At 43.6% G+C, this 25,859-nt stretch overlaps 2 protein-coding genes across 2 annotated transcripts in view; both read right to left on the bottom strand.

The window, feature by feature from the left end:
- ttn.2 (titin, tandem duplicate 2) overlaps positions 1-1,694 on the bottom strand; it is a 211,128-nt gene extending 209,434 nt beyond the window's left edge. Inside the window, exon 1 of the mRNA XM_080018974.1 lies at positions 1,580-1,694. The gene's annotated coding sequence lies outside the window, so the exon portion shown is untranslated. The remainder of the gene's footprint in view (positions 1-1,579) is intronic.
- A 7,586-nt stretch (positions 1,695-9,280) lies between these two features.
- Positions 9,281-25,859, bottom strand: part of ccdc141 (coiled-coil domain containing 141) — a gene marked incomplete at its 5' end in the record, with an annotated part of 30,714 nt that continues 14,135 nt past the window's right edge. Inside the window, 14 exons of the mRNA XM_080018973.1 lie at positions 9,281-9,844; positions 11,378-12,832; positions 14,032-14,372; positions 16,568-16,703; positions 16,783-16,958; positions 17,050-17,211; positions 17,408-17,598; positions 17,684-17,867; positions 18,772-18,954; positions 19,042-19,194; positions 19,261-19,368; positions 19,488-19,592; positions 19,726-19,908; positions 19,983-20,108. Of these exons, the coding sequence (XP_079875099.1) occupies positions 9,580-9,844; positions 11,378-12,832; positions 14,032-14,372; positions 16,568-16,703; positions 16,783-16,958; positions 17,050-17,211; positions 17,408-17,598; positions 17,684-17,867; positions 18,772-18,954; positions 19,042-19,194; positions 19,261-19,368; positions 19,488-19,592; positions 19,726-19,908; positions 19,983-20,108 (3,768 nt within the window). The 3' untranslated portion in view covers positions 9,281-9,579. The remainder of the gene's footprint in view (positions 9,845-11,377; positions 12,833-14,031; positions 14,373-16,567; positions 16,704-16,782; positions 16,959-17,049; positions 17,212-17,407; positions 17,599-17,683; positions 17,868-18,771; positions 18,955-19,041; positions 19,195-19,260; positions 19,369-19,487; positions 19,593-19,725; positions 19,909-19,982; positions 20,109-25,859) is intronic.

Genomic DNA, 25,859 nt, shown 5'->3' with positions numbered 1-25,859 from the left:
GTTCGGTACAAGGGATGAACTGTGAGATCCTCCATCTCACCCTGGTACTGAACTGTAAATACTCTGCTCTGATTGGTCGGAGAGACCTGTCGTTCGTTAACAGCGTTCAAACAGAAAAGAGGACGTTCACTGAGTTACAGTGTTTGTGATAAAAAGCAGTTTCACTGTTTTTAAACCAATGGTTTGGCACAAAAACCTTTCAGATTCGTTTGGAGGGAACAACTTCATTTTAAAAAGCAACACGCGGTTTTAAAATAAAGTAAAATATGTAAAGTGTGATTCATTCCATTTGCCGCTGTGATGGGACCACACCCTTGGAGGACGAAAGCCGGTCTCTAACAGCCTGTATACATCAGCTGGTCCAGCGTCCAGTCTGACGTAGCTCTCAGCTCTCAGTGATCCCAGCTTCAGCATTTGAACGTTTTGGACATAACGCTGCTGCTTCCCGGCTGGGTGACACATTCCTGCGGGTGAGACCCAGCGGCCAGGGAAGGCTTTGCTGTCATCCAGTTATTCCTGGATCAGCTGTGGAACACGGACGGGCGGAACATCATGTCGCTCCGTTCGGTCTGAACAACATCGACCACGAGGCCCAGAAAACCACCGGAGCGGCTCCACCTGGTTCTGGGTCCTCTCACGGCATCAGCTCCATGGGGAACAGCCCCATCACCCCCCTCCCCGCCCCTAAGACACAGCTTAAATATCCAAAACCAACTGAAAAACCAACACCACATCTTCTCAGATATTTGCTGTTATTTGTGAGAATGAGGCCTGAGATTGAAGTTTGATCCTTAAAATGAGGGGCGTCAAACTCATTTTAGGATTACCTAATTTTTGTTAAATTGTGATTGGACGCTTCCCACTCAGATGCACTTTTGGGCCAATTAAGTCGTCATTTTAAGGTTTTTGACCTGCTCTTGTGCATGTTAACGCATATAGACAGTTAGTTCGATAGATCGATGGTTTCACATTTCTTTTTCCTTTTTCCGCAAATCATCCCGCGGCTGGTTATGGCCCCTCTGCGCGGGCCATAACCAGCCCGCCAACCGTATATTTCCCAGCCTCCACTAAATCAGAGTCAGTGTTTAAAGCCTTGATCCCTGAACTGCAACTGAGATGAACCAAGGAGGGAACCGAGGGACACGGAGCCATGAAGCACAAGTCACAGACTAAAAATACCTTGCAGCCCCCACCCCTGCTTGATTGACAGCCACCATGTGGCACATAGCTGGAGGTGCAACTGATAGGCCTGCGGCTGATTCCCTTAAAAAGACATGGCCGCCCAACTGAGGCTGTGCTCTAATACTATCACAGGCTATTCTTGGACGCTCCCAAATGGCTCCAGCTCAGTATAACCTTGAATAAAGAAGCAGCCGTCACCCTTTTCCTACAGAATGGTTTTTCTCCCAGAAAGGTTTTCTTGGAGTAAAGTCGGAGTCTGGCGCGTTGAGGGCCGGGTCAGTCCCAGAGTCGAACCCCGAACCGGCCGGACCCCCGGTCGGGTCGGCCGCTTGATGCAAAGTAGAACCGCAGAGCGTCCAAACAGGCGTTTAAGACCATGTGTAATAAAGGAACTTACTTGTGTTCACAGGGTGCCTGGGGGTCGGGACTAGGCCCTGGGGTGCGACGTCCAGGAACCTTCTCCTTATCCAGAAAATGGTGAAAGAAAATCCTAAATGAGAACTGTGCCTCGACGGAACCAAAAAACAAAACTACACAGTGACCACGCCGTGTAGTTTTGCTTTTTCCCTACGCAATCCCTACACCCGAGGCGGGGCTGGGATGCTCCGACTGTTCAGAGAGGCAAGATGGAGGTGTGGGTTTTTATACCTCCACGCTCCACACCCACACCCCCCTGCCCTCCACCGGGCAGACCATTGGTCAGCCTGCTGGCTCAGAGCATCATGGGAGGTTTGGGAGCCATTTTATGCAAGCTCACACCTGTCGCTCACTTTACTGAACAGAGTCCAGGCTGACAGACAGGCAGCGAGAGAGAGAGACAGATAAGAGAGGAGCGAGACAGACAGGCAGTTACATGAACGTTGAGGGAGTCGGGGGAGGGGTCACTAACAGACAGGGAAGATCAACTGGGGAAAAAAAACAACGATGGATCAACTTGAACTAGACGAAGGAACAGATTGTGTTTGTAAAAGGTGTTGAATGTGACGTTCTGTTCAGATCCACTTCAGTGTCTCACCTCACGCTTTACAACAGAGGCCCCCAACCACCGGGCCCCGGATCGGTGCCGGGCCGCGGGGCATTAGCGACCGGGCGAAGGAGGGAGAAGGAGGGCGGGGGTGCCATGTTTAGCCTGTGCTTTAAAAAAAATAAATTATTCTGCAAAGCCCAATACCTAATTATTTATCATCTACCATGAATGATATACTACAGCCAGTGTTATCAAACAGTGATCCCAGAACGAAAACAAATAAAAACTGTTTTTATTGTATATGTATTAATATTCCTCCGTCTCCTCACTGAATGAAACAAAAAAAAGGCTTGTATGTAACAGGTGACCCCCCAACATGTGAATAAGCAAATCAATATCCGGTTTGTGAACATTTTGTGTGCTGTGGTCTGGTCCGTGGTGATGAAAAGGTCGGGAACCCTCGTTTATTTTAAACATTCAGACCAAGATTCAAACCCTCGATTCAGAAACCACAGAAGTCTGAAATATTATTTATTCTTTCTAAAGCTTTGTGAAACTTTTGCCAAAGCCCTTCAACACATCCGTCAAAACAAAAATCTCTCTCACCCCCACCCCCACCCTCTCTCTTTCCGTCATCATCCTCTCTCTCTGCACAGTCACGCTATGTATCGCCACAGACAGAATTTAGGAGATCTTGTTGTGGTGTTGTTTGAGCAGCCACACCTGTCTCAGGTCTAGGTGATTGGATCCAGGATTAGGGTGGCTGTACGCCTGTTGCTTGTTAGAGCAATCAACTAGTAACAGGTAAAACCTCCATCCCCACACACTCACTCAGCAGAGGAGCCTTGTCATGACATGTGTCCACCTGCTCCGGGCTTGTTCCATCTAGCCCACTCTACAATAAATTGGTTTGTTTTTAATCCCATCATCTGTGTCTCTGTGTCGGAGGGTCCTGAAGACACCACACCATATATATATATATATATATATACATATATATACAGTATATATATACATCTACACATATATATAAATTATACATATACACACATATATATAAATTATTATTGTATTTATATATATATATATATATATATATATATATATATATATATATATATATATATATATATATATATATATAAATAAATTAAACATATACAGTATATGTAGTTGTTTATTAGTTTATTCATTATTTATTTATTTCTTTGTTTGTTTTTAAGCAATTGATGTTGTCCAGATATGGTCCAGTAGTTTATAAATAGCTTTGGGCGTCCATTGTCTGTTGCTTACGCTTTAAGAAACTGATGAGAAATCAGAAGCTGCAAAATGATGACATTTTGTAAATAAACACAAAGGTCTGAAGGTATCTGGTGGAGAAAAAAGAAAGGCCAGACATTACAAACAGCTCCGACTCCTTATGTTTCAAAAAACATCAAATCTGAGCCAAAGCGCAGGATTTGAGTCGCCTGTGCACCGTCCGGGGGTTGAAGGGCTTGTGGGGTTGGAAAGCCCCCGGCGCAGCGCTGTTCCCGTCAGTCAGAGCCTCCACATGCTGCCGCCCGTGTGTCAACACCAGCACACGGACGCAAATAGACTGAGAAACACTCGGAGGAACAGACAGAACTCTGATAAACCACAAACAGACGCAGATCTAGGTATCCAAGGGCTTTAATAACCAGGAAAGACTCTCGACCTCTGATTCAAAGACGGGAAGAGGAACAACAGGGAACCAAACACTTTACGAACCAAGATGATCAATGTTATTAACTTCACGTTTCAGTGGTTTATCAATGTTGTGGCTGATATATATTTATACGTATATATTATGTATATATTATGTATGAAGGGGACAACAACATGGTATTTGTTTGTCAAGCTTGTGAGATCTACAGACTACAAAGGAATGTATAAAGAAGAAAGTTTAAGAACTATGTAGTTCAAAACAAAGTGTGATGAGTTTTAAATAATGGATTCTGAATTCAATGACCGTTCCTTTGCACGACTACACACACACACACACAAGAAGGCAGCGGTTTTTACGAGTTCCAGCCTCAATGGAAAACAGCAGCAGACACATTCAACCAGCTCTACATAATATTGTTATTTTAATCTTTTACAAAACATTATCCTTTAGTACAGATACACACAGTTATTAAACTCTGCTGGGGGTCTTCTTACTTTACCGACATCCAAAGGCACATCAGTTCAACGTACAGTAACAAAGTAAGCAATGCAGGATGGAATTCACTCCCAAATCATATTAAACAACAAAATAATATTATGGTGAGAAAAAAAGGCCAAAAGAAGAAAGGTTGGTGAAAGTGTTGGTGTGACAGGGTTCAGTTGGCTTTCACTGTTAAACGAGGATATTTACCTGTTAGATCATGAGCCTGTGTATGTATATAGACCTGTAGTACTGTGTGTACTGTTAGTGTATATGTGTAATGTTAGTGTATATGTGTAATGTTAGTGTATTTGTGTAATGTTAGTGTATTTGTGTAATGTTAGTGTATATAAGTTATGTTTGTGTATTTGTGTAATGTTAGTGTATATGTGTTATATTAGTGTATTTGTGTAATGTTAGTGTATATGTGTCATGTTGGTGTATTTGTGTTCTGTTAGGGTATATATGTTATGTAAGTGTATATATGTTATGTTTGTGTATATACTGTATGTTGTGTTAGTGTATTTGTGTAATGTTAGCGTGTACATGTTATGCTTGTGTATATATGTTGTGTTACTGTATTTGTGTAATGGTAGTGTATATGTGTTATGTATCATGTGTTTATTAATATATGTATTATGTGTATTAATATGATATGTATTATGTATCATGTGTTTATTCATATATGTATTATGTGTATTAATATATGTATTATGTATCATGTGTTTATTAATATATGTATTATGTATATTAATATGTGTATTATGTTTCATATATATATTAATATGATGTGTATTGTGTTTCATATGTATATTAATATGATGTGTATTATGTTTCATATGTATATTGATATGATGTGTATTATGTTTCATATGTATATTAATATGATGTGTATTATGTTTCATATGTATATTGATATATGTATTATATTTCATATGTATATTAATATGTGTATTATGTATCATGTGTTTGTTAATATATGTATTATGTGTATTAATATGATGTGTATTATGTATCATGTTTATGAATATGATATGTATTATGTTTAATTTGTCTATTAATATGATGTGTATTGATTCATGTCTATTTATATATGTATTGTGTTTCATATATATATTAATATGATGTGTATTATGTTTCAGATGTATATTAATATGTGTATTATGTTTCATATGTATATTAATATGATGTGTATTATGTTTCATATGTATATTAATAATGATATGTATTATGTTTCATGTGTTTATGAATATATGTATTATGTGTATTAATATGATGTGTATTATGTATCATGTGTTAATTAATATATGTATTGTTTCATGTCTATTCATATATGTATTATGTTTCATATGTATATTAATATATGTATTGTGAGAGTTATTCCACGCCAATTTGCAATCTGTTAGGTTGCCCTTCTTTGGTATCCTAATGATGACTCCTTCTGACCAGTCATCAGGTATTTCTTTCTTCTCCCAGATAGATGTGAATAGTGGCTCAAGAACTTTAGCAGCAAGTTCCGGGTCTGCCTTGAACAACTCTGCATTTAGTTTATCTTGGCCAGGGGCTTTTCCATTTTTGAGAGACTTACCGTAATTTCCGGACTATAAGCCGCTACTTTTTTCCCACGTTTTGAACCTCACGGCTTAAACAATGACGCGGCTAATTTATGGATTTTTCCCGCTTTCACAAGCTTCATGTCGCCAAAAAACACATTATGTGACGGTGCTCAGTTTTTGGCAGCATGAAGCCTTCATTAGACCAATGAAATTGCCGAACGGGTTAAGATGAAACAATGTAACTGTTTAGTTTAAATCAAGCGCGCTCAAACTTCCCATCATTTACGGTCGTCATTTCACCCTCATCATGGCAAAGACAAGAAATGCATATGATGCAGCTTTCAAGTTGAAGGCGATCGATCTGGCTGAGGGAAAAGGAAATAGAGCTGCTGCACGGGAGCTGGGCCTTAATGAGGCGATGATAAGACGTTGGTAACAGCAGCGTGAGGAACTGACTCAGTGCAAAAAGGCCAACAAAAGCTTTCAGAGGGAAGGAAATGGCAGATGGCCCCAACTAGAAAATGAGCTGGAAGACCGAGTCAACACACGGAGCGGACGGCCGAGGTGTTTCAACCGTGCGGATCAGACCGAAAGCCAAAACAATCGCCACTGCAATGAAGTTTGAGGATTTTAGAGGTGGACCATCCTGGTGTCTGCCAGCGTGTCCTGACAACGTGTAGCATTGTCAAAAAATCCACTATCATCAACGGGTTTCAAAAGGCTGGACTGCTGCATGTTGAAGAGGGCGGCATGAGCTCAGCGGGGAATTTGCCTCCGGATGAAAGTGACGAGAGCGACATTGAAAATGATCCAACGTCGGATGAAGCAATTCTGAGGCCATTCAGCTCCGACACCGAAAGAGATGACTTCAGTGGTTTCAGTGCGCAGGATGAAGAAGATAGTGACCGATGACTTTCTTGGTAGGCTACTGTTTACCGCATTTTTTTTATTTTTGTTACAAACCGTGTTTCGTTAAAGCCTGTGTAAAGTTCATTTGTTTCAATGTACCGGTAGGCACCTGCGGCTTGTATTCAGGTGCGCTTAATAGTCCAGAAATTACGGTAATAGCTGTAACAATTTATTTTTTACTTGTTGGTTCAACGTCCAGATCATTGTGTGCAAGCTGGATATCAGCTTTTGTTGTGGGTGATGGTCTATTCAATACAATGTTCCCCCCAGCGAGCTTCTTGCTCTGCCTCAGTTCTCAGGAGTCGGCCCTGTTTGTCTACTATTGGCGTCTCAGTGGTTCGACGATGTTTGCCACAGACTATTTTGTTAATCTTGTAGATCTTTCCTTGTTCACCTTTCCTGGCAGCCTCTTTTGCTTGATTAGCAAGATCTTCTATGTATGCCCGTTTGTCAGCTCTGGCTTTTCTTTGAACTGCTTTGTTGTTTTCTTGGCACCGTTTCTTGTATCTTTCGTTCAGCCGTTCAGACTTTGTCCCAATTACTTGCTTCTTTAATGCTCTACTGCTCTCTATGGTGTGCTATGTGTGTTCCGTCATCCAATCCTTCCTTGTCTTCTGCCTGTTCCCCAGGCAGGATTCACTGGTCTTCACCTAGGCTGCTTTGGTTTGTTCCCACACAGCATCAATACCACTTGCATTTGGTTCTGTATGATCCTCCGTATCTGCTAATGCCTGAAACCTGTTCTTCAGTTGTAGCACAAAGGAGCTTTTCACCTTTGGGTCTTGAAGTTTGCCAACATCAAACTGTTGTGTGCCCATCTTTTTATTCCCCGTTTTCCTCAGCTTTACTTTGAGCACAGCTATGACCAGGTAATGGTCGCTGCCAACATCAGCTCCCCGTTTAACCTTGACATCAAGTAATGAGCATCTCCAGGTGCCGTTTATCATCAGGTGGTCTATCTGATTCCAATCCCTTCCATTTGGAGAGTCAGTTTGTGGATGTTTTTGTGCTGAAAGAGAGTTCCCCCAATTACAAGGTCATAAGTTCTCCTAGCCTCTCTCCATTCTCATTCATAGTACCACAGCCCTCTTTTCCCATAGCCCTGTCATACTCTCTTGTCATTTCCAACCTCGGCATTCATGTCTCCCATCACAATTTTTAATGTTGTGCTTAGGTGTAGCTTCCAATGCAGCCTGCGATCACTATCGGTCGTTGGAGCATAACACTGTATTATACTTGTGTTGATTTGTTCCCTCTGTTTGATCTTTATGAGCCAACTGTTGACAGGTTCCCACTCTATCAAGCTTTTCGCTACTCCTTCCCTATGGGGTTTGTCATCCCTCCCCGAGTATAGTACTGCTTCTCTTGTGCTAGTCCTAAGTCTCCCTTATCCCGTTCATCTGCTTTCAATTACTCCAAGTATGTCTAGGTTGTATCGTCTCATCTCAGCTGTTACTTGAGCTAGTTTCCCTGTATCATACATAGTTCGTACATTTCAAAATCCTATCCTATTCTTAAGTTTGGCATTCAGAACTTCCACCCTCCTGCCAGTGGCTTCCTTTCGGCTTTCACCATTGGCATTCATCCTAGAATCTGTCGATAGCCCTGCAAGTCCATCACACCCAGTAGTGTTGATTCCTTCAGTTGCTGTTTCCGTAACAGAGTTTGTTTTAAGGGACAGGGTTGTTAGCCCTGTGCTCAACCCCCAACCTGGAGGCCCAGTGGATTGCTTTTTGTCTCGCCTCTACCCTTCGACCTGCCCAGCATGGGAGGCCCTACCAGGAGCTAAATCTCCAGCTGGCATAGCTCTAGGGGTCATTCAGACACGCAAGCTTCCCGACCACAACAAAGTTGCAATCCAATGGGAAGTAGTTTAGTTCTAACTGGTTCTTACTGGTTCTAGTTTAGTTTAAACTGGCATCAGTGTGAATACTCATTTATCAAACTTTACCCTTTTCATTACAGATCATTTTGGAAGTCAATATTTTAGCTGCAGCCATTTGTTATTTTGACCAAACTGAGACCCTGTCCACACCTATACAGGTTATCCCCCCCCCTCTTAAAAGACCTTGGTCCACACCACAATGTTGAGGCATGAAAACACTGACATGATCCTCCAGGCCAGCAGGGGCGTCAGCACCACCACGAGGAACATGACATAACACTCATAACATTCAAACACCGCACGGACACAAGCTGGACGCACTACTGGCCCCCTGGTGGGGGCACGGAGAACTACACCACCTCGCTCCTAGCCTCCTGACGCAGGTGGAGGTCCTGGCGTTGGCTTTACTTCCTCCACCCACACACGGGAGGCAGAGTTGGTAAAGGTCTCCGCCCTTGAAAGAGGTTTCCAAAAGCTGCCTTTCCAGTTCCTGAAACACTGTTCTCCTGTGGACGGGGCCTGAGTACATTTATGTAAAGTGAAAAGTTGCCTCAAACTCATTAATAATTACATTCCTCATTTAAACATTTGGTAATCTGGTAAAATACAACAAATTCAGCTTTTTATTCCAGAAATCTGCTTCCTGTTCTTCCAGACTTCAGAACAAACAGGAAACATCATTATGACAGAATCCTTTCCATTAGACTGATAATTATGATTAATGATTATTAGAAAGACACTTGAATATTACATAGAAATAACTTCCTACTGATTCAATCTTTCTAAAATATCATTAATATTATCAAAATATTATCTGAATATTATCTGAATTTGATCAGGTTATGGTGTGTACTCAGTGTGTACAGTTTGTACTCAGTATGTACTCGGTGTGCACAGTGTGTACAATGTGTACTCAGAGCAGCAGGTACAGCAGCCACAGCAGCACACACAGCATTCCGAAGCGGCTCAGCCAGTCCAGACTCATGACGTCGCTGGAGTCTCTGCTGCAGTGGCAGTGTTTGTCCTGCAGGGTGGCAGCAGCAGCTTGCAGCACTTCCTGCTTGTCCTGTGGCGGTGCGTCCGAGTGCAACGTCTTGACGGGAAACAGGAAGTGGTCGCTCTGCTCAGAGGAAAGATGGACGCCGCTTTTTGCAGCACAGAACAGGCCTTCCCCCAACCTGCAGACAGAGTCACCAGCATGAAACCTGGAGCCTGAAACCTGGAGCTTGGAACCTGGAGCTTGGAACCTGGAGCTTGGAACCCGGAGCCTGAAACCTGAAACCTGGAGCGTAAAACCTGGAGTCTGAAACATTGAGCTTGAAAACTGGAGCTTGAAACCCGGAGCCTGAAACCCAGAGTCTGAAACCCGGAGTCTGAAACCCGGAGTCTGAAACCCGGAGTCTGAAACCCGGAGCCTGAAACCCGGAGCCTGAAACCCGGAGCCTGAAACCCGGAGCCTGAAACCTGGAGCCTGAAACCTGGAGCCTGGAGCCTGGAGCTTGAAACCTGGAGCGTGAAACCTGGAGTCTGAAACATGAAGCTTAAAAACTGGAGCTTGAAACCCGGAGCCTGAAACCTGGAGTCTGAAACCTGGAGCCTGAAACCTGGAGTCTGGAACCTGGAGCCTGAAACCTGGAGCGTGAAACCTGGAGTCTAAAACATGGAGCTTAAAAACTGGAGCTTGAAACCCAGAGCCTGAAACCCGGAGCCTGAAACCCGGAGCCTGAAACCCGGAGTCTGAAACCCGGAGTCTGAAACCCGGTCTCTGAAACACGGAGCCTGAAACCTGGAGCTTGGAGCCTGGAGTCTGAAACATTGAGCTTGAAAACTGGAGCTTGAAACCCGGAGTCTGAAACACGGAGCCTGAAACCTGGAGCCTGAAACCTAGAGCTTGGAGCCTGGAGTCTGAAACATTGAGCTTGAAAACTGGCGCTTGAAACCCGGAGTCTGAAACCTGGAGCCTGAAACCTGGAGCGTGAAACCTGGAGCTTGGAGCCTGGAGCTTGAAACCAGGAGTCTGGAACCTGGAGCCTGAAACCTGGAGCGTGAAACCTGGAGTCTGAAACATGAAGCTTAAAAACTGGAGCTTGAAACCCGGAGCCTGAAACCTGAAGCCTGAAACCCGGAGTCTGAAACCCGGAGCCTGAAACCTGGAGCCTGAAACCTGGAGCTTGGAGCCTGGAGCTTGAAACCAGGAGTCTGGAACCTGGAGCCTGAAACCTGGAGCGTGAAACCTGGAGTCTGAAACATGGAGCTTAAAAACTGGAGCTTGAAACCCGGAGCCTGAAACCTGGAGTCTGAAACTCAATCTATTTCCTGTTTAACTCAATTTCCCACAATGCACCTGGGCATCAGAATCCCTTCTCTGTTCAATTCCCTTTGGACTCAGCGTTACCGTGGCAACCCTGTTGTTAGATGATGTTCTGCTTTATTCATGTAAACACAAACACTGAGTTCTTCAGGAAGAAGAAATATAACACAATGACAGCATATGTAGTATATGCGCCGTGTACTATCATGCATATATACAGTATATACACCGTGTACTATTATATATATATACAGTATATGTACCGTGTACTATCATGTATATATACAGTATATGCGCCGTGTATTATCATACATATATATAGTATATGCACCGTGTACTATCATGTAGCATCCTGCTGGTGTGTTAGGTGTCAAGGTGGAAGTGGTTGTAGGCTACCCACCAGATGAGAGTTGGCTCAGGGTGTCCAGACACTTCCACCTCTAGCATCACTGGAGACCCTCCCATGACGCTGGCTCTGGACAGGGGCCTGGTGAAGCATGGGGGCCACACCTTAGAGGACTTCCCCTGGGGGAAACACTCTGCTGGGGTCCGGGGAGGAAGAGGAGGAGGAGGAGCCCACAGGGGAGGCCCCTGGTTTTGCGGGGGGAGGGTGATCTGTTCCCGGATGGCCAGGTGGCAACACCCGTCTGGGTCCTGCTCTGGAGTTAGTAGATGGAGTGGAGAGGGAGTGTCCTCATGCGGGTTAGCCTGGCTGGGAGGGCGGAAGCTCCAACTGGGTGCATGCACACACTGCTGGCTGTAGGTGGCTCTCCGGGGCTCATGCAGGGAGACCAACCGGGGGCTCTGTCTGCTGCTGTTACTACTGGTGCTACTGCCACTCTCTGGGCCTGCAGTACCACATCTGGCCTGCAGGAGGCATGTGGGGCAGATGGTGCAGCTGGCTGGGGGGACATCCTGACCACCACCCCGGGGGACAGTCACATCTGGGCTGGTGATGGCCTGAGGAGAGCAGCCGTTCTGGGCTGGACCAGCTGAGTGGAGCCCCTGGTATCTGGGGGCGTGGACCAGGATGGCTCTCTGCTGGAGAGGAGTCTGGAGGGTGGTATTCTGAGGTACAGTAATGTGTGGTGACACAGTACTCTGTGGTACAGTACTGTGTGGGGACGCAGTTCTCTGCGGTACAGTACTGTGTGGTGACGCAGTACTCTGTGGTACAGTACTGTGTGGGGACGCAGTACTCTGAGGTACAGTGTTTGGATGACTGCACCTAGGTATTGATGTTTTGCATCCAATGAGGACCTGTGAGAAGCCACTGCAGTGGGAGGAAGCTTCCCTCTGTGGAATGTTCCAGTGGAGGGTGCTGTGGTCCTGTTGCTCTGGGGTTCTCTCCGGAAGGGTTGTCTCTGGAAGGGTTCTCTCTGGAAGGGTTCTATCTGAATGGGTTCTATCTGGTAGGGTTCTCTCTGCAAGGGTTGTCTCTGGTAGGGTTGCAACTGGAAGGGTTCTCTCTGGTAGGGTTCTCTCTGGTAGGGTTCTCTCTGGTAGGGTTCTCTCTGGAAGGGTTCTCTCTAGTAGGGTTGTCTCTGGTAGGGTTGTAACTGGAAGGGTTCTCTCTAGTAGGGTTCTCTCTGGTAGGGGTCTCTCTGCAAGGGTTGTCTCTGGTAGGGTTGTAACTGGAAGGGTTCTTTCTGGTAGGGTTGTAACTGGAAGGGTTCTCTCTGGTAGGGTTCTCTGGTAGACCGCACTGCCTCCAGGGGAAGCGGTGTGTCGGAAGATGCCCAGGGAGATGCCAGTTTCCTGGGGGTAGGGTGCTGGGCTGCTCCCCCTGGTGTCCAGGCTGCTGGAGGGGTGCAGCGTCGAACTGCAAACAAACGTGTTGGACTCTGATCTCAACCTGAGACCGAAAAAAACAATTTTTGTTGACTTGGTTAAATCCTCTTCACAGAGTTCATTACACATTACCTTCTACTGTCAGTTTAACTTTACTCCAATTACTGCCCAAGCAAATGAATATAACACAGAGAAGACAGCAGATTTCCAAATAATTCAAGACCTCATCACTGTACATCTAGAAATACAGAGCTACACTTGCTGCTACATGACCTCATCACTGGATGCTGGATACATGTACAGCCTCAAAAATGACAAAATAATTGAATCAGCATCTCTGTGAATCAGTCTCAACAAAACCTACAAGTTGTGGGTTTCTCAGAGCTGACTTTATGGCAGGGATGGTCAACGTAAAGTCTGATGAGTCTCCATTCAGCTTTTTCCCAACACCCGACTGCGTTTGGTGTAGATCTGCAACTAACCATTATTTTCATTATCGATTAACTGTTTTGTCCAGAAAATGTCAGAAAATGCTGGAAAATGTGGATGACTGTTTCCCAAAGCCAGAGGCAACGTCCTCAAGTGTCTTGTGGAAACGATCTAAAAGTGTCTTAAACCCAAACACATTCAGTTTGCATTTCATAGAGAACTAAAGAAACCAGAAAACATTCACTTCATGAAGATGCTGGAATCAGAGAATTTGGAAATTTTCTCCTTCAAAAAATGACTCAAAACGATGAATGGTCCAACTATCAAAATAGTTGGTGATTAATTTTATAGCTGGCAACTCATCGATTAATCGACTAATCGTTGCAGCTCTAGTTTGGAGGAAGCCAAAGGATGCCTCTATATTACACAGGATGTATAATATAACGTATAATATAACACAGGACTATGAAGCCATTTGAAAATAAATGGTTCAAACACTGTTCCGTCTTGATGTTCCCATGTTCCAGGATGATGATGCCATCATAGGCACCACGCTGCTCCCTAATTTAACGAGCACCACCCTCATATTTCTAACCTGTAGATAAATGACCAGCTGAGGAGCGGCAGGAGCGGTACTTTGTTCTCAGGAAGAACAAGCACGTCACGGTTCCCTTTGTTGAGCCACAAAACACATTCTGGGATATGTGGGTCCATCTACGCATCCTCTGTGTTTAGGGTGTGGTGAGAACACATCCTGGTGGAGGAGGCTGGAGGAGCCCTTGGCTTCCCATTGGAACAGAGCTTGGATCAGGAAGGTTCATCAGACGGACATACCTGCCGCCACTGGGAGATGGAGCGCGCTCCGTCTGGTGGGACAGCGACCCGGTGATGACGTTTCGGTGACGCTCCACATGGACGCCGGAGCGGCTGACGCAGAAGGTGTCGTCCACGTCCGACTGCACAAAGCTGGACTCTGGAGTCTCCGACAGCGGGGGCAGGGACACGTCGTCAGGGGACACACAGTCATACTCATCGGTGGAGAGAGACTCCTCCGACATCACTTCCTGCTGCCGGAGCACAACCTCCGACATCATTTCCTGCTGCCGGAGCTCATCCTCTGACATCACTTCCTGTTGCTGGAGCTCCGCCTCCGACAGCCCTCCTGTTCTCGTATCCTAGGGAACAAGGAGGCCATGTTGTTCTGAGATGAATGGGAGTTGATTTAAACCATGAATAGTCCACAACACATCTTCACCATAGTACTCCTAGTGTGTGTAGTATCTTTACAGTAGTACTGTAAAGATACTACACACAGTGTGTGTAGTATTTTCACCATAGTAAACACAGTGTGTGTAGTATCTTTACAGTAGTGCTCCTAGTGTGTGTAGTATCTTTACAGTAGTACTCAGTGTGTGTAGTATTTTCACCATAGTAAACATAGTGTGTGTAGTATCCTAATAGTAGTTCTCATGATGTGTATAGTATCTTTACAGTAGTACACTGACTGAGACCAGGCTGGACAGGAACGTCACAGTCGCACTGGTTGAGACAGCACCTCCTCATTTCAAGTTCATCCAAAGCACTAGAGCTGGTAAGAGAGGCGGTGGAGTAGCTGCCGTCTGCTCTGATATCTACACCTGCAAGGAAACCCTCCTCGGAGAATTCACCTCTTTTCAACACTTTGATGTATCTATCAAGTGCAGCGCCCCCAATTTAACCATCGCTGTCTATCGGCCACCAAAATACAAATGTGTTTTTCTTGATGAATTCTCTGAGCTACTGTCCAAGGTCTCCACTGATTATGATTGTGTCCTTATCTCAGGTGATTTTAACGTTCATGTTGTCAACCAAACAGACCCAGATGCTCAACACTACATGAGCCTGTTGGAGGCGTTTGGCCTGCATCCACCCATGATAAGGTATCATTAACAAGAAGTGTAAATGAGTCATTTACAACTTCAACTCCAAAATACAAAATATCATTGATAAGATTGCACCTGTTAAAACGAAAAACATAGAAAGACAAATTGGAGCGGTTGCTAGGCAGCTTAAGAAAGAGTGTCGCCAGGCAGAACGAAAATGGAGAAAGACAAAACTTCAGGTTCATCATGAAATTTACAAGGAAAAGACTCAATGGATACAACATAAAAATGAAACAGGCCGCACAGTCTTTCTCCTCCAACATCAACAATGAAAACATCAACAATAGTAAAGTGCTCTTCATCACTGTTGATCCACTTATTAATCCACCGTCTACAACCCGTCAGAGATGCTCTCCACTGAAACATTCTTCATAACAAAATGATATCAGTCAGACAGAATATTAGTACCTCAAACTGTTTTTAACTGCCCAGCACATGAGGTGTGAGACATCTTAACCCTCTCTCTTCAATCAGGTTTATTTCCTGCAGCATTTAAACAGCTGTCACTAAACTGCTCCTCATTTCCAAGCTGCCCTTCCTCAGCAAAACACTTGAGAAAACAGTTTACCTTCAGCTGAAACAGCACTTATTCAAGCTGTGAACCATCTGCACATAAACCCTGATTCTAAAAAACGATCTCTTCTTCTGCTGCTGCATTTCACGCTGCCTTCCACTCTGTTGACCGTCATTCCCATCTGGCCCGGCTCTAAACTGGTCCAGAACCATCCTACAGGACAGGAAGGTCTTTGTGTCCATTGGAGATCTTGTGTTGAACAAAGTGGATATTACAGGTGGAGTGCCCCAAGGTTCCATTCTGGGCCCATTATAGTTGAACCTCTATCTGCTCCCACTTGCACATATTATAAAGAAACACAAAATAAATATATACAATCACTATGCAGATGATTGACAACTGTACACATCCCTATGTCCTGATGACCCTCTGCCCATACACTCCCTCACTCAGTGTATTAATGATATGAATGATATGAATGCATGGACGCCACAGAAGCTTTCACAACTGAACAAAGACAAAACAGAAAAACTCATCTTTGGTGCAAAGGCTCAGAGACAGAAAACTGCTGCTCATCTCAGTTCTCTGTCTCTGGAGAGCGAGAATGAAGCCACAAATCTGGGTGTAATCATAGATCTACATTTGAAGAGCCTTGTCAATCACATCACAACCTCAGCCTTCTACCAGCTAAACAACATTTCAAAATGAAGAGGCTTCCTGTCAAAAGTAGACTTTGAAAGATGAATCCATGAATCCATAAGGAGTAGACTGGACTACTGTAATGGCCTCTTCACCGACCTCCCCAAATCAGCTGTGCAGCAGCTCCAGTTCATCCAGAATGCGGCTGCAGACGTTCTCACTGGGACTAAACAGTTTGAACACATCACACCTGTTCTTACATCTCTATATTGGCTATACAATAGTACTCACTGACCTCCGGCCGTTTCCCAAACTCCATCTGGACGTCGCTGAAGCCGTGATGAAGTACAGTCCTGGACCCAGAGCTGGGCTGTGATTGGCTGAGGAGGGTGTCGACCCGCCTCTTTGCCTCCAGGGGGCAGCAGAAGGTGCTGTTGGAGTGAGAAGAACAGTAAGAGGAGGTGTCAGGCGGTTGAAGGGCTCCCCCTGTGGAGACAAGCTGTTCTGCACCTGCTGTCAGCCACCACTGACTGTCTGTCTGTCGTCACGTCTGTGTTGCCGCTCGTCTTCCTGTCTGTCTGCTCCTGGAGGCGGTCCTTACGCAGCGCCTGCTTCTTTACGGGCCCTTCCTTCCCATCATGCTTTGCAGTCAGCTCGGGGGTGTGGCCCGTTTCCTTGAGTTGGACCTGAATGAGAAGACATCGGGTGTCATCACCTGAGTCACATGACCTGAGTCACATAACCTGGAGGGACCTTCCGCCCGGGTGGTGTATTTACCAAATCAGAGATTTCCTCCACCCTGCGGTTGTCCAGCTCCTCACTCTCTCTCTCCACCTTCATCTTCTGCTCCATCACTGGCTCCTTCTCTGTCCTTTTGACCTTCTTCTCTTGCTCCACACGTATCTCTTCTTTCTTCTTTTCTGCTTTTATTCTCTCCATCTGAAAGCACAAGAACTCCTAAAATACCAGGACGTGTTCGTACTGCACCCTAAGTGTGGAGGATGCATCAGGCGGTGCCCTGATATCCCAGCATGCTTTATAACGACACTATGGTGGAGGGAAAAGCATCCGAGCTCCGACCTCCAGAGAACAATATGAACACCAGCCGGGAATTTTGGCATGAAAACAACCTCACCCTCATAGACTCCTCCCCCTCCACCTGGACCCCTCCTCCACCTGGACTCCTCCACCTGCACCTGGACCCCTCCTCCACCTGCAGTCTGTTTTCCAGCCGCATCAGATGCTGACGCAGTTCACTGATGGACTTAGTCACTTCTTCATGGTTCCTGACAGTCCGTTGGGTGAGTCTCCTGCTTTCCTCCGCACCTAATGCACCATAAAAACATAAGTAAACAGTCACGTGTAGTACTGCGAAGTACTCGTAGTGCATCGTACTACACAGTGAACTCACCGTGTAGTCCCGCTGCCATCTGTGTGATGTGCTGCACCTTGTCGTCGTGGCGACAGAGCGTAGGAACGACAAACTTGACGAAGTGTTTATGTAGCGCAGAAACCGCATCGCTGCCGCAACACTGAGACGAGTACTGCTGCACCCGAAGTACTGCAGTACTCACCTCCTCATACCAGCACTGGTACTGGGAGAGGGATACGGAGAGAGAGGGAGATGGGATACAACAGTAGATTACTCCGCCGAGATAAATAAGGGATGGCGTGCAGCCTGCCGGCCACGATCACAGCGTGACCCAGACAGGGGGAGTTTGGTCTTGTATCTCTGCGGAGGGGGATGATGAGGATGATGAAGATGATGAGGATGATGAGCGTCTGGCTGCAAACCATCACCATCCTCATCCGGCCGAGATGAAGAGAAGTCACAGCAACTATCCTTCAAATGTGACTCAACTATTTACTGTCGTTAATGTTCATTTGGACATTTCCACATTCATTTCTTCTCGGCCTCCGCTGGAGTTTCAGTGTCGTCACCAGATGATGCACCAGCTAGTGTTAGCATTAGCATGTTCAAGTTCAAGTTCAAGTTCAAGAGATTATGTGTCACATACAAACACGTACGGTCGTACATATATGTAGTGAAATGTCATGACACCCGGTGATTACGCACAAGCTCTATAAGCTTGAAAAATACCCAAATGTGCGTAATCGACATGCGGTGCTCGCGCAGGCGGCCGCAAGGGGCGGCGCCACAATCGCGATTCTGGTTCTATAATTATATAACAGGATTAATTGTCTGTGTTGTATTAAATAAACATCTAAATCCTCCAAACTTTACCATAACTTACCTCCACTACCATATGATGTCATAGCTTCCAAAATATTTGCTTGATTCCCACAAGTGATACCTTGTTTCAAAGCTCTGATTCCCGCCCCCTCCCCCGGAAAACAAAAATGTTAAATTTTGAAATGTGACCCTAAAGTGCCTTAGTGTTTGGTGGGTCACAAATGTTCTTGTGAAATGACAGTTGTAGGGATCTGTCCGTCCGTCCCTCCATGCACGTATCCATCCACCCATGTGTCTGTCTCTACCTCCTCCATGGCTTGCTGCAGCTTGCAGTTGGACTGCAGCGCCCCCTTGTGTTGCTCCAAGTCTCTGTCAAACTCCTCCATCTGCCTCCCAAGCTCCTCCACAACGTCCTTCATCTCCGTGGTAACAGCATCCCCGAGCCCCGGACCAAACAGGGAGGTCCGACTGTGACGTCGCAGGAGACCCTGAGCGGAGACATCAGAAAGACAGGATGACGGAGGGATGAAGGGGGAGTGGCCAGGATGACGGAGGGATGACGGAGGAGTGAACACCTGCAGTCTGTCTCTGCAGCCCTGGACCTGCTGCAGGTGGTTCTTCAACTCCTTCTCCTGCTCCTTGGTGTTGGTGCTTCTGTCGTTCCTCTTCAGGAAGTTAAGCTTCAGGTCCTTCCCTCGTTTCCCCACCTCCTCAAAGGAGTGACGGAGCTGGAAGCACAACGTCACAAGGCTCCACCCTCCTTTTAATCCATGTGTGTGTGTGTGTGTGGTTACCTCAGAGAGCTCCGTGCATGCTCTCGCCGTGCACTGCCACTCACACTGCTTTGTTTCCAGAACCTTCAGAAGATCCTGCAAACCACACACACTGAACCCTGTGCACACCTACACACACACACACACACAATACATCATTCACATGCGTCATGTCTAAAGCATATGTATGTTCATGTGTCTATTAGACGGACGGACAGACAGACAGACAGACAGACAGACAGACAGACCTTCATGCTGCACAGTTCTCTTTGCAGCTTCTCTGTCGTTGTGAAAAGCTTCTGGACGTCTCTGCTTCGACTGGAATCTGGAACCGACTGCAACAGAATGTTCAGCTGGAGAGAGAGACAGGTAGGCTGGTCAGACAGACAGACAGACAGACAGACAGAACGACAAACGGACAGGGAGAGAACAACAGACAGGCAGACAGACAGGCAGAAAAGTCAGGCAGACAGGCTGATCTCTGACCTGCTCGGCTGACCGGTGGAAGCTGTCGGCCATCTTGAGTATTTCCTCACAGTCCTGGATCCGCTGCGTGACCCTGCGGTGGAGTCTCTTCACCTCCATCACCTGCTCCTCCACCTCAGCTCCTTCCCCCCGTCCAAGCTCCGCCCACCTCCTCGGCACCACCTCCACCTGCTCCTCCAGACACTGAACAGCTTCTACTCAGCCGCTACTAAGGAATACCGCAGGTAGTACGAGCACACAGTGAGTAGGGGGCTCACGGTGAGGTGCGGCCGCGCCCGCTGGAGGTTCTGCAGCAGCTGGGACACGGTGTGAGCTTCTGAGCCCACATCCACAGGACGGGACGGGAGCAGGAAGTCCTCCGCCGAGCGCAGGTCCCGCAGAGTCTGGAAACAGGAAGTTCCAACCTCAAGCCACTTCCTGGGCGGATCCCTGATCCAGGGGGGTGGAACGTCCTACCTCAGGTGGAGGAGGAGCCCAGGGGCCCAGGGAACCCCACCCTCCCTCCCGCTGTCCCGCCCTTTTAATATTTTCGTGTGAAACGTTTAAAAACCAAAATCACGAGCTTGGTTGTCACGGTGACGGTGCTAATTTCAGTGTGATCCCAGGATGCTCCACCCAAACGTTCAGGAGCAATAAAAACAGTGTTTTTATTTTCCTTGTGTTGATTTTCCTCCGTTTCCAAATAGAATGAAAGAAAAAACAAACGTGTGTAACAAGGAAACTTTATCGGGCACTCGAGTACAGTAAAGTAGAGTAAAGTACCTTTTGAAGTCAAGTACAGTAAAGTAGAGTAAAGAACCTTTTGAAGTCGAGTACAGTAAAGTAGAGTAAAGTACCTTTTGAAGTCAAGTACAGTAAAGTAGAGTAAAGAACCTTTTGAAGTCGAGTACAATAAAGTAGAGTAAAGTACCTTTTGAAGTCGAGTACAGTAAAGTAGAGTAAAGTACCTTTTGAAGTCGAGTACAGTAAAGTAGAGTAAAGTACCTTTTGAAGTCGAGTACAGTAGAGTAGAGTAAAGTACCTTTTGAAGTCGAGTACAGTAAAGTAGAGTAAAGTACCTTTTGAAGTCGAGTACAGTAAAGTAGAGTAAAGTACCTTTTGAAGTCGAGTACAGTAAAGTAGAGTAAAGTACCTTTTGAAGTCGAGTACAGTAAAGTAGAGTAAAGTACCTTTTGAAGTCGAGTACAGTAAAGTAGAGTAAAGTACCTTTTGAAGTCGAGTACAGTAAAGTAAAGTACCTTTTGAAGTCGAGTACAGTAAAGTAGAGTAAAGTACCTTTTGAAGTCGAGTACAGTAAAGTAGAGTAAAGTACCTTTTGAAGTCGAGTACAGTAAAGTACAGTAAAGTACCTTTTGAAGTCAAGTAGAGTAAAGTACCTTTTGAAGTAGAGTAAAGTACCTTTTGAAGTCAAGTAGAGTAAAGTAAAGTACCTTTTGAAGTCGAGTACAGTAAAGTAGAGTAAAGTACCTTTTGAAGTAGAGTAAAGTACCTTTTGAAGTCAAGTAGAGTAAAGTACCTTTTGAAGTCGAGTACAGTAAAGTAGAGAAAAGTACCTTTTGAAGTCGAGTACAGTAAAGTAGAGCAGAGTAAAGTACCTTTTGAAGTCGAGTACAGTAAAGTCGAGTAAAGTACCTTTTGAAGTCGAGTACAGTAAAGTAGAGAAAAGTACCTTTTGAAGTCGAGTACAGTAAAGTAGAGTAGAGTAAAGTACCTTTTGAAGTCGAGTACAGTAAAGTAGAGTAAAGTACCTTTTGAAGTCGAGTACAGTAAAGTAGAGCAAAGTACCTTTTGAAGTCGAGTACAGTAGAGTAGAGTAAAGTACCTTTTGAAGTCGAGTACAGTAGAGTAGAGTAAAGTACCTTTTGAAGTCGAGTACAGTAAAGTAGAGTAAAGTACCTTTTGAAGTCGAGTACAGTAAAGTAGAGTAAAGTACCTTTTGAAGTCGAGTACAGTAAAGTAGAGTAAAGTACCTTTTGAAGTCGAGTACAGTAGAGTAGAGTAAAGTACCTTTTGAAGTCGAGTACAGTAAAGTAGAGTAAAGTACCTTTTGAAGTCGAGTACAGTAAAGTAGAGTAAAGTACCTTTTGAAGTCGAGTACAGTAAAGTAAAGTACCTTTTGAAGTCGAGTACAGTAAAGTAGAGTAAAGTACCTTTTGAAGTCGAGTACAGTAAAGTAGAGTAAAGTACCTTTTGAAGTCGAGTACAGTAAAGTACAGTAAAGTACCTTTTGAAGTCAAGTAGAGTAAAGTACCTTTTGAAGTAGAGTAAAGTACCTTTTGAAGTCAAGTAGAGTAAAGTAAAGTACCTTTTGAAGTCGAGTACAGTAAAGTAGAGTAAAGTACCTTTTGAAGTAGAGTAAAGTACCTTTTGAAGTCAAGTAGAGTAAAGTACCTTTTGAAGTCGAGTACAGTAAAGTAGAGAAAAGTACCTTTTGAAGTCGAGTACAGTAAAGTAGAGTAGAGTAAAGTACCTTTTGAAGTCGAGTACAGTAAAGTCGAGTAAAGTACCTTTTGAAGTCGAGTACAGTAAAGTAGAGTAAAGTACCTTTTGAAGTCGAGTACAGTAAAGTAGAGTAGAGTAAAGTACCTTTTGAAGTCGAGTACAGTAAAGGAGAGCAAAGTACCTTTTGAAGTCAAGTACAGTAAAGTAGAGTAAAGAACCTTTTGAAGTCGAGTACAGTAAAGGAGAGCAAAGTACCTTTTGAAGACGAGTACAGTAAAGTAGAGTAAAGTACCTTTTGAAGTCGAGTACAGTAAAGGAGAGCAAAGTACCTTTTGAAGTCAAGTACAGTAAAGTAGAGTAAAGTACCTTTTGAAGTCGAGTACAGTAAAGTAGAGTAAAGTACCTTTTGAAGTCGAGTACAGTAAAGTAGAGTAAAGTACCTTTTGAAGTCGAGTACAGTAAAGTAGAGTAGAGTAAAGTACCTTTTGAAGTCGAGTACAGTAAAGTAGAGTAAAGTACCTTTTGAAGTCGAGTACAGTAAAGTACAGTAAAGTACCTTTTGAAGTCAAGTAGAGTAAAGTACCTTTTGAAGTAGAGTAAAGTACCTTTTGAAGTCAAGTAGAGTAAAGTAAAGTACCTTTTGAAGTCGAGTACAGTAAAGTAGAGTAAAGTACCTTTTGAAGTAGAGTAAAGTACCTTTTGAAGTCAAGTAGAGTAAAGTACCTTTTGAAGTCGAGTACAGTAAAGTAGAGTAAAGTACCTTTTGAAGTAAAGTAGAGTAAAGTACCTTCTGAAGTCAAGTAGAGTAAAGTAGAGTAAAGTACCTTTTGAAGTCAAGTAGAGTAAAGTACCTTTTGAAGTAAAGTAGAGTAAAGTACCTTTTGAGGTCAAGTAGAGTAAAGTAGAGTAAAGTACCCTTTGAAGTCGAGTAGAGTAAAGTAGAGTAAAGTACCTTTTGAAGTCGAGTACAGTAAAGTAGAGTAAAGTACCTTTTGAAGTCGAGTACAGTAAAGTAGAGTAAAGTACCGTTTGAAGTCGAGTACAGTAAAGTAGAGCAAAGTACCTTTTGAAGTCGAGTACAGTAAAGTAGAGTAAAGTACCTTTTGAAGTAAAATAGAGTAAAGTAGAGTAAAGTACCTTTTGAAGTAAAATAGAGTAAAGTAGAGTAAAGTACCTTTTGAAGTAGAGTAAAGTACCTTTTGAAGTCAAGTAGAGTAAAATAGAGTAAAGTACCTTTTGAAGTCGAGTACAGTAAAGTACAGTAAAGTAGAGTAAAGTACCTTTTGAAGTCGAGTACAGTAAAGTAGAGTAAAGTACATTTTGAAGTTGAGTACAGTAAAGTAGAGTAAAGTAGAGTAAAGTACCTTTTGAAGTCGAGTACAGTAAAGGAGAGTAAAGTACATTTTGAAGTTGAGTACAGTAAAGTAGAGTAAAGTAGAGTAAAGTACCTTTTGAAGTTGAGTGCAGCAAAGTAGAGTAAAGTACCTTTTGAAGTCGAGTACAGTAAAGTAGAGTAAAGTACATTTTGAAGTTGAGTACAGTAAAGTAGAGTAAAGTAGAGTAAAGTACCTTTTGAAGTCGAGTACAGTAAAGGAGAGTAAAGTACATTTTGAAGTTGAGTACAGTAAAGTAGAGTAAAGTAGAGTAAAGTACCTTTTGAAGTTGAGTGCAGCAAAGTAGAGTAAAGTACCTTTTGAAGTAAAGTAGAGTAAAGTACCTTTTGAAGTAAAGTAGAGTAAAGTACCTTCTGAAGTCAAGTAGAGTAAAGTAGAGTAAAGTACCTTTTGAAGTAGAGTAAAGTACCTGTTGAAGTCAAGTAGAGTAAAGTACCTTTTGAAGTCAAGTAGAGTAAAGTACCTTTTGAAGTCAAGTAGAGTAAAGTACCTGTTGAAGTCAAGTAGAGTAAAGTACCTTTTGAAGTAGGGTAAAGTACCTTTTGAAGTCAAGTAGAGTAAAGTACCTTTTGAAGTTGAGTACAGTAAAGTAGAGTAAAGTACCTTTTGAAGTAGAGTAAAGTACCTTTTGAAGTCAAGTAGAGTAAAGTACCTTTTGAAGTCGAGTACAGTAAAGTAGAGTAAAGTACCTTTTGAAGTTGAGTACAGTAAAGTAGAGTAAAGTACCTTTTGAAGTTGAGTGCAGCAAAGTAGAGTAAAGTACCTTTTGAAGTAAAGTAGAGTAAAGTACCTTTTGAAGTAAAGTAGAGTAAAGTACCTTCTGAAGTCAAGTAGAGTAAAGTACCTTTTGAAGTAGAGTAAAGTACCTGTTGAAGTCAAGTAGAGTAAAGTACCTTTTGAAGTCAAGTAGAGTAAAGTACCTTTTGAAGTAGGGTAAAGTACCTTTTGAAGTCAAGTAGAGTAAAGTACCTTTTGAAGTTGAGTACAGTAAAGTAGAGTAAAGTACCTTTTGAAGTAGAGTAAAGTACCTTTTGAAGTCAAGTAGAGTAAAGTACCTTTTGAAGTCGAGTACAGTAAAGTAGAGTAAAGTACCTTTTGAAGTTGAGTACAGTAAAGTAGAGTAAAGTACCTTTTGAAGTTGAGTACAGTAAAGTAGAGTAAAGTACCTTTTGAAGTAGAGTAAAGTACCTTTTGAAGTCAAGTAGAGTAAAGTACCTTTTGAAGTCGAGTACAGTAAAGTAGAGTAAAGTACCTTTTGAAGTTGAGTACAGTAAAGTAGAGTAAAGTACCTTTTGAAGTTGAGTGCAGCAAAGTAGAGTAAAGTACCTTTTGAAGTAAAGTAGAGTAAAGTACCTTTTGAAGTAAAGTAGAGTAAAGTACCTTCTGAAGTCAAGTAGAGTAAAGTACCTTTTGAAGTAGAGTAAAGTACCTGTTGAAGTCAAGTAGAGTAAAGTACCTTTTGAAGTCAAGTAGAGTAAAGTACCTTTTGAAGTAGGGTAAAGTACCTTTTGAAGTCAAGTAGAGTAAAGTACCTTTTGAAGTTGAGTACAGTAAAGTAGAGTAAAGTACCTTTTGAAGTAGAGTAAAGTACCTTTTGAAGTCAAGTAGAGTAAAGTACCTTTTGAAGTCGAGTACAGTAAAGTAGAGTAAAGTACCTTTTGAAGTTGAGTACAGTAAAGTAGAGTAAAGTACCTTTTGAAGTTGAGTACAGTAAAGTAGAGTAAAGTACCTTTTGAAGTAGAGTAAAGTACCTTTTGAAGTCAAGTAGAGTAAAGTACCTTTTGAAGTCGAGTACAGTAAAGTAGAGTAAAGTACCTTTTGAAGTTGAGTACAGTAAAGTAGAGTAAAGTACCTTTTGAAGTTGAGTGCAGCAAAGTAGAGTAAAGTACCTTTTGAAGTAAAGTAGAGTAAAGTACCTTTTGAAGTAAAGTAGAGTAAAGTACCTTCTGAAGTCAAGTAGAGTAAAGTACCTTTTGAAGTAGAGTAAAGTACCTGTTGAAGTCAAGTAGAGTAAAGTACCTTTTGAAGTCAAGTAGAGTAAAGTACCTTTTGAAGTAGGGTAAAGTACCTTTTGAAGTCAAGTAGAGTAAAGTACCTTTTGAAGTTGAGTACAGTAAAGTAGAGTAAAGTACCTTTTGAAGTAGAGTAAAGTACCTTTTGAAGTCAAGTAGAGTAAAGTACCTTTTGAAGTCGAGTACAGTAAAGTAGAGTAAAGTACCTTTTGAAGTTGAGTACAGTAAAGTAGAGTAAAGTACCTTTTGAAGTTGAGTACAGTAAAGTAGAGTAAAGTACCTTTTG

Source organism: Zeus faber, assembly GCF_960531495.2.
Source record: "Zeus faber genome assembly, chromosome: 18".
NCBI lineage: Eukaryota > Metazoa > Chordata > Actinopteri > Zeiformes > Zeidae > Zeus > Zeus faber.
This window is presented reverse-complemented; position numbering and strand designations above follow the sequence as displayed.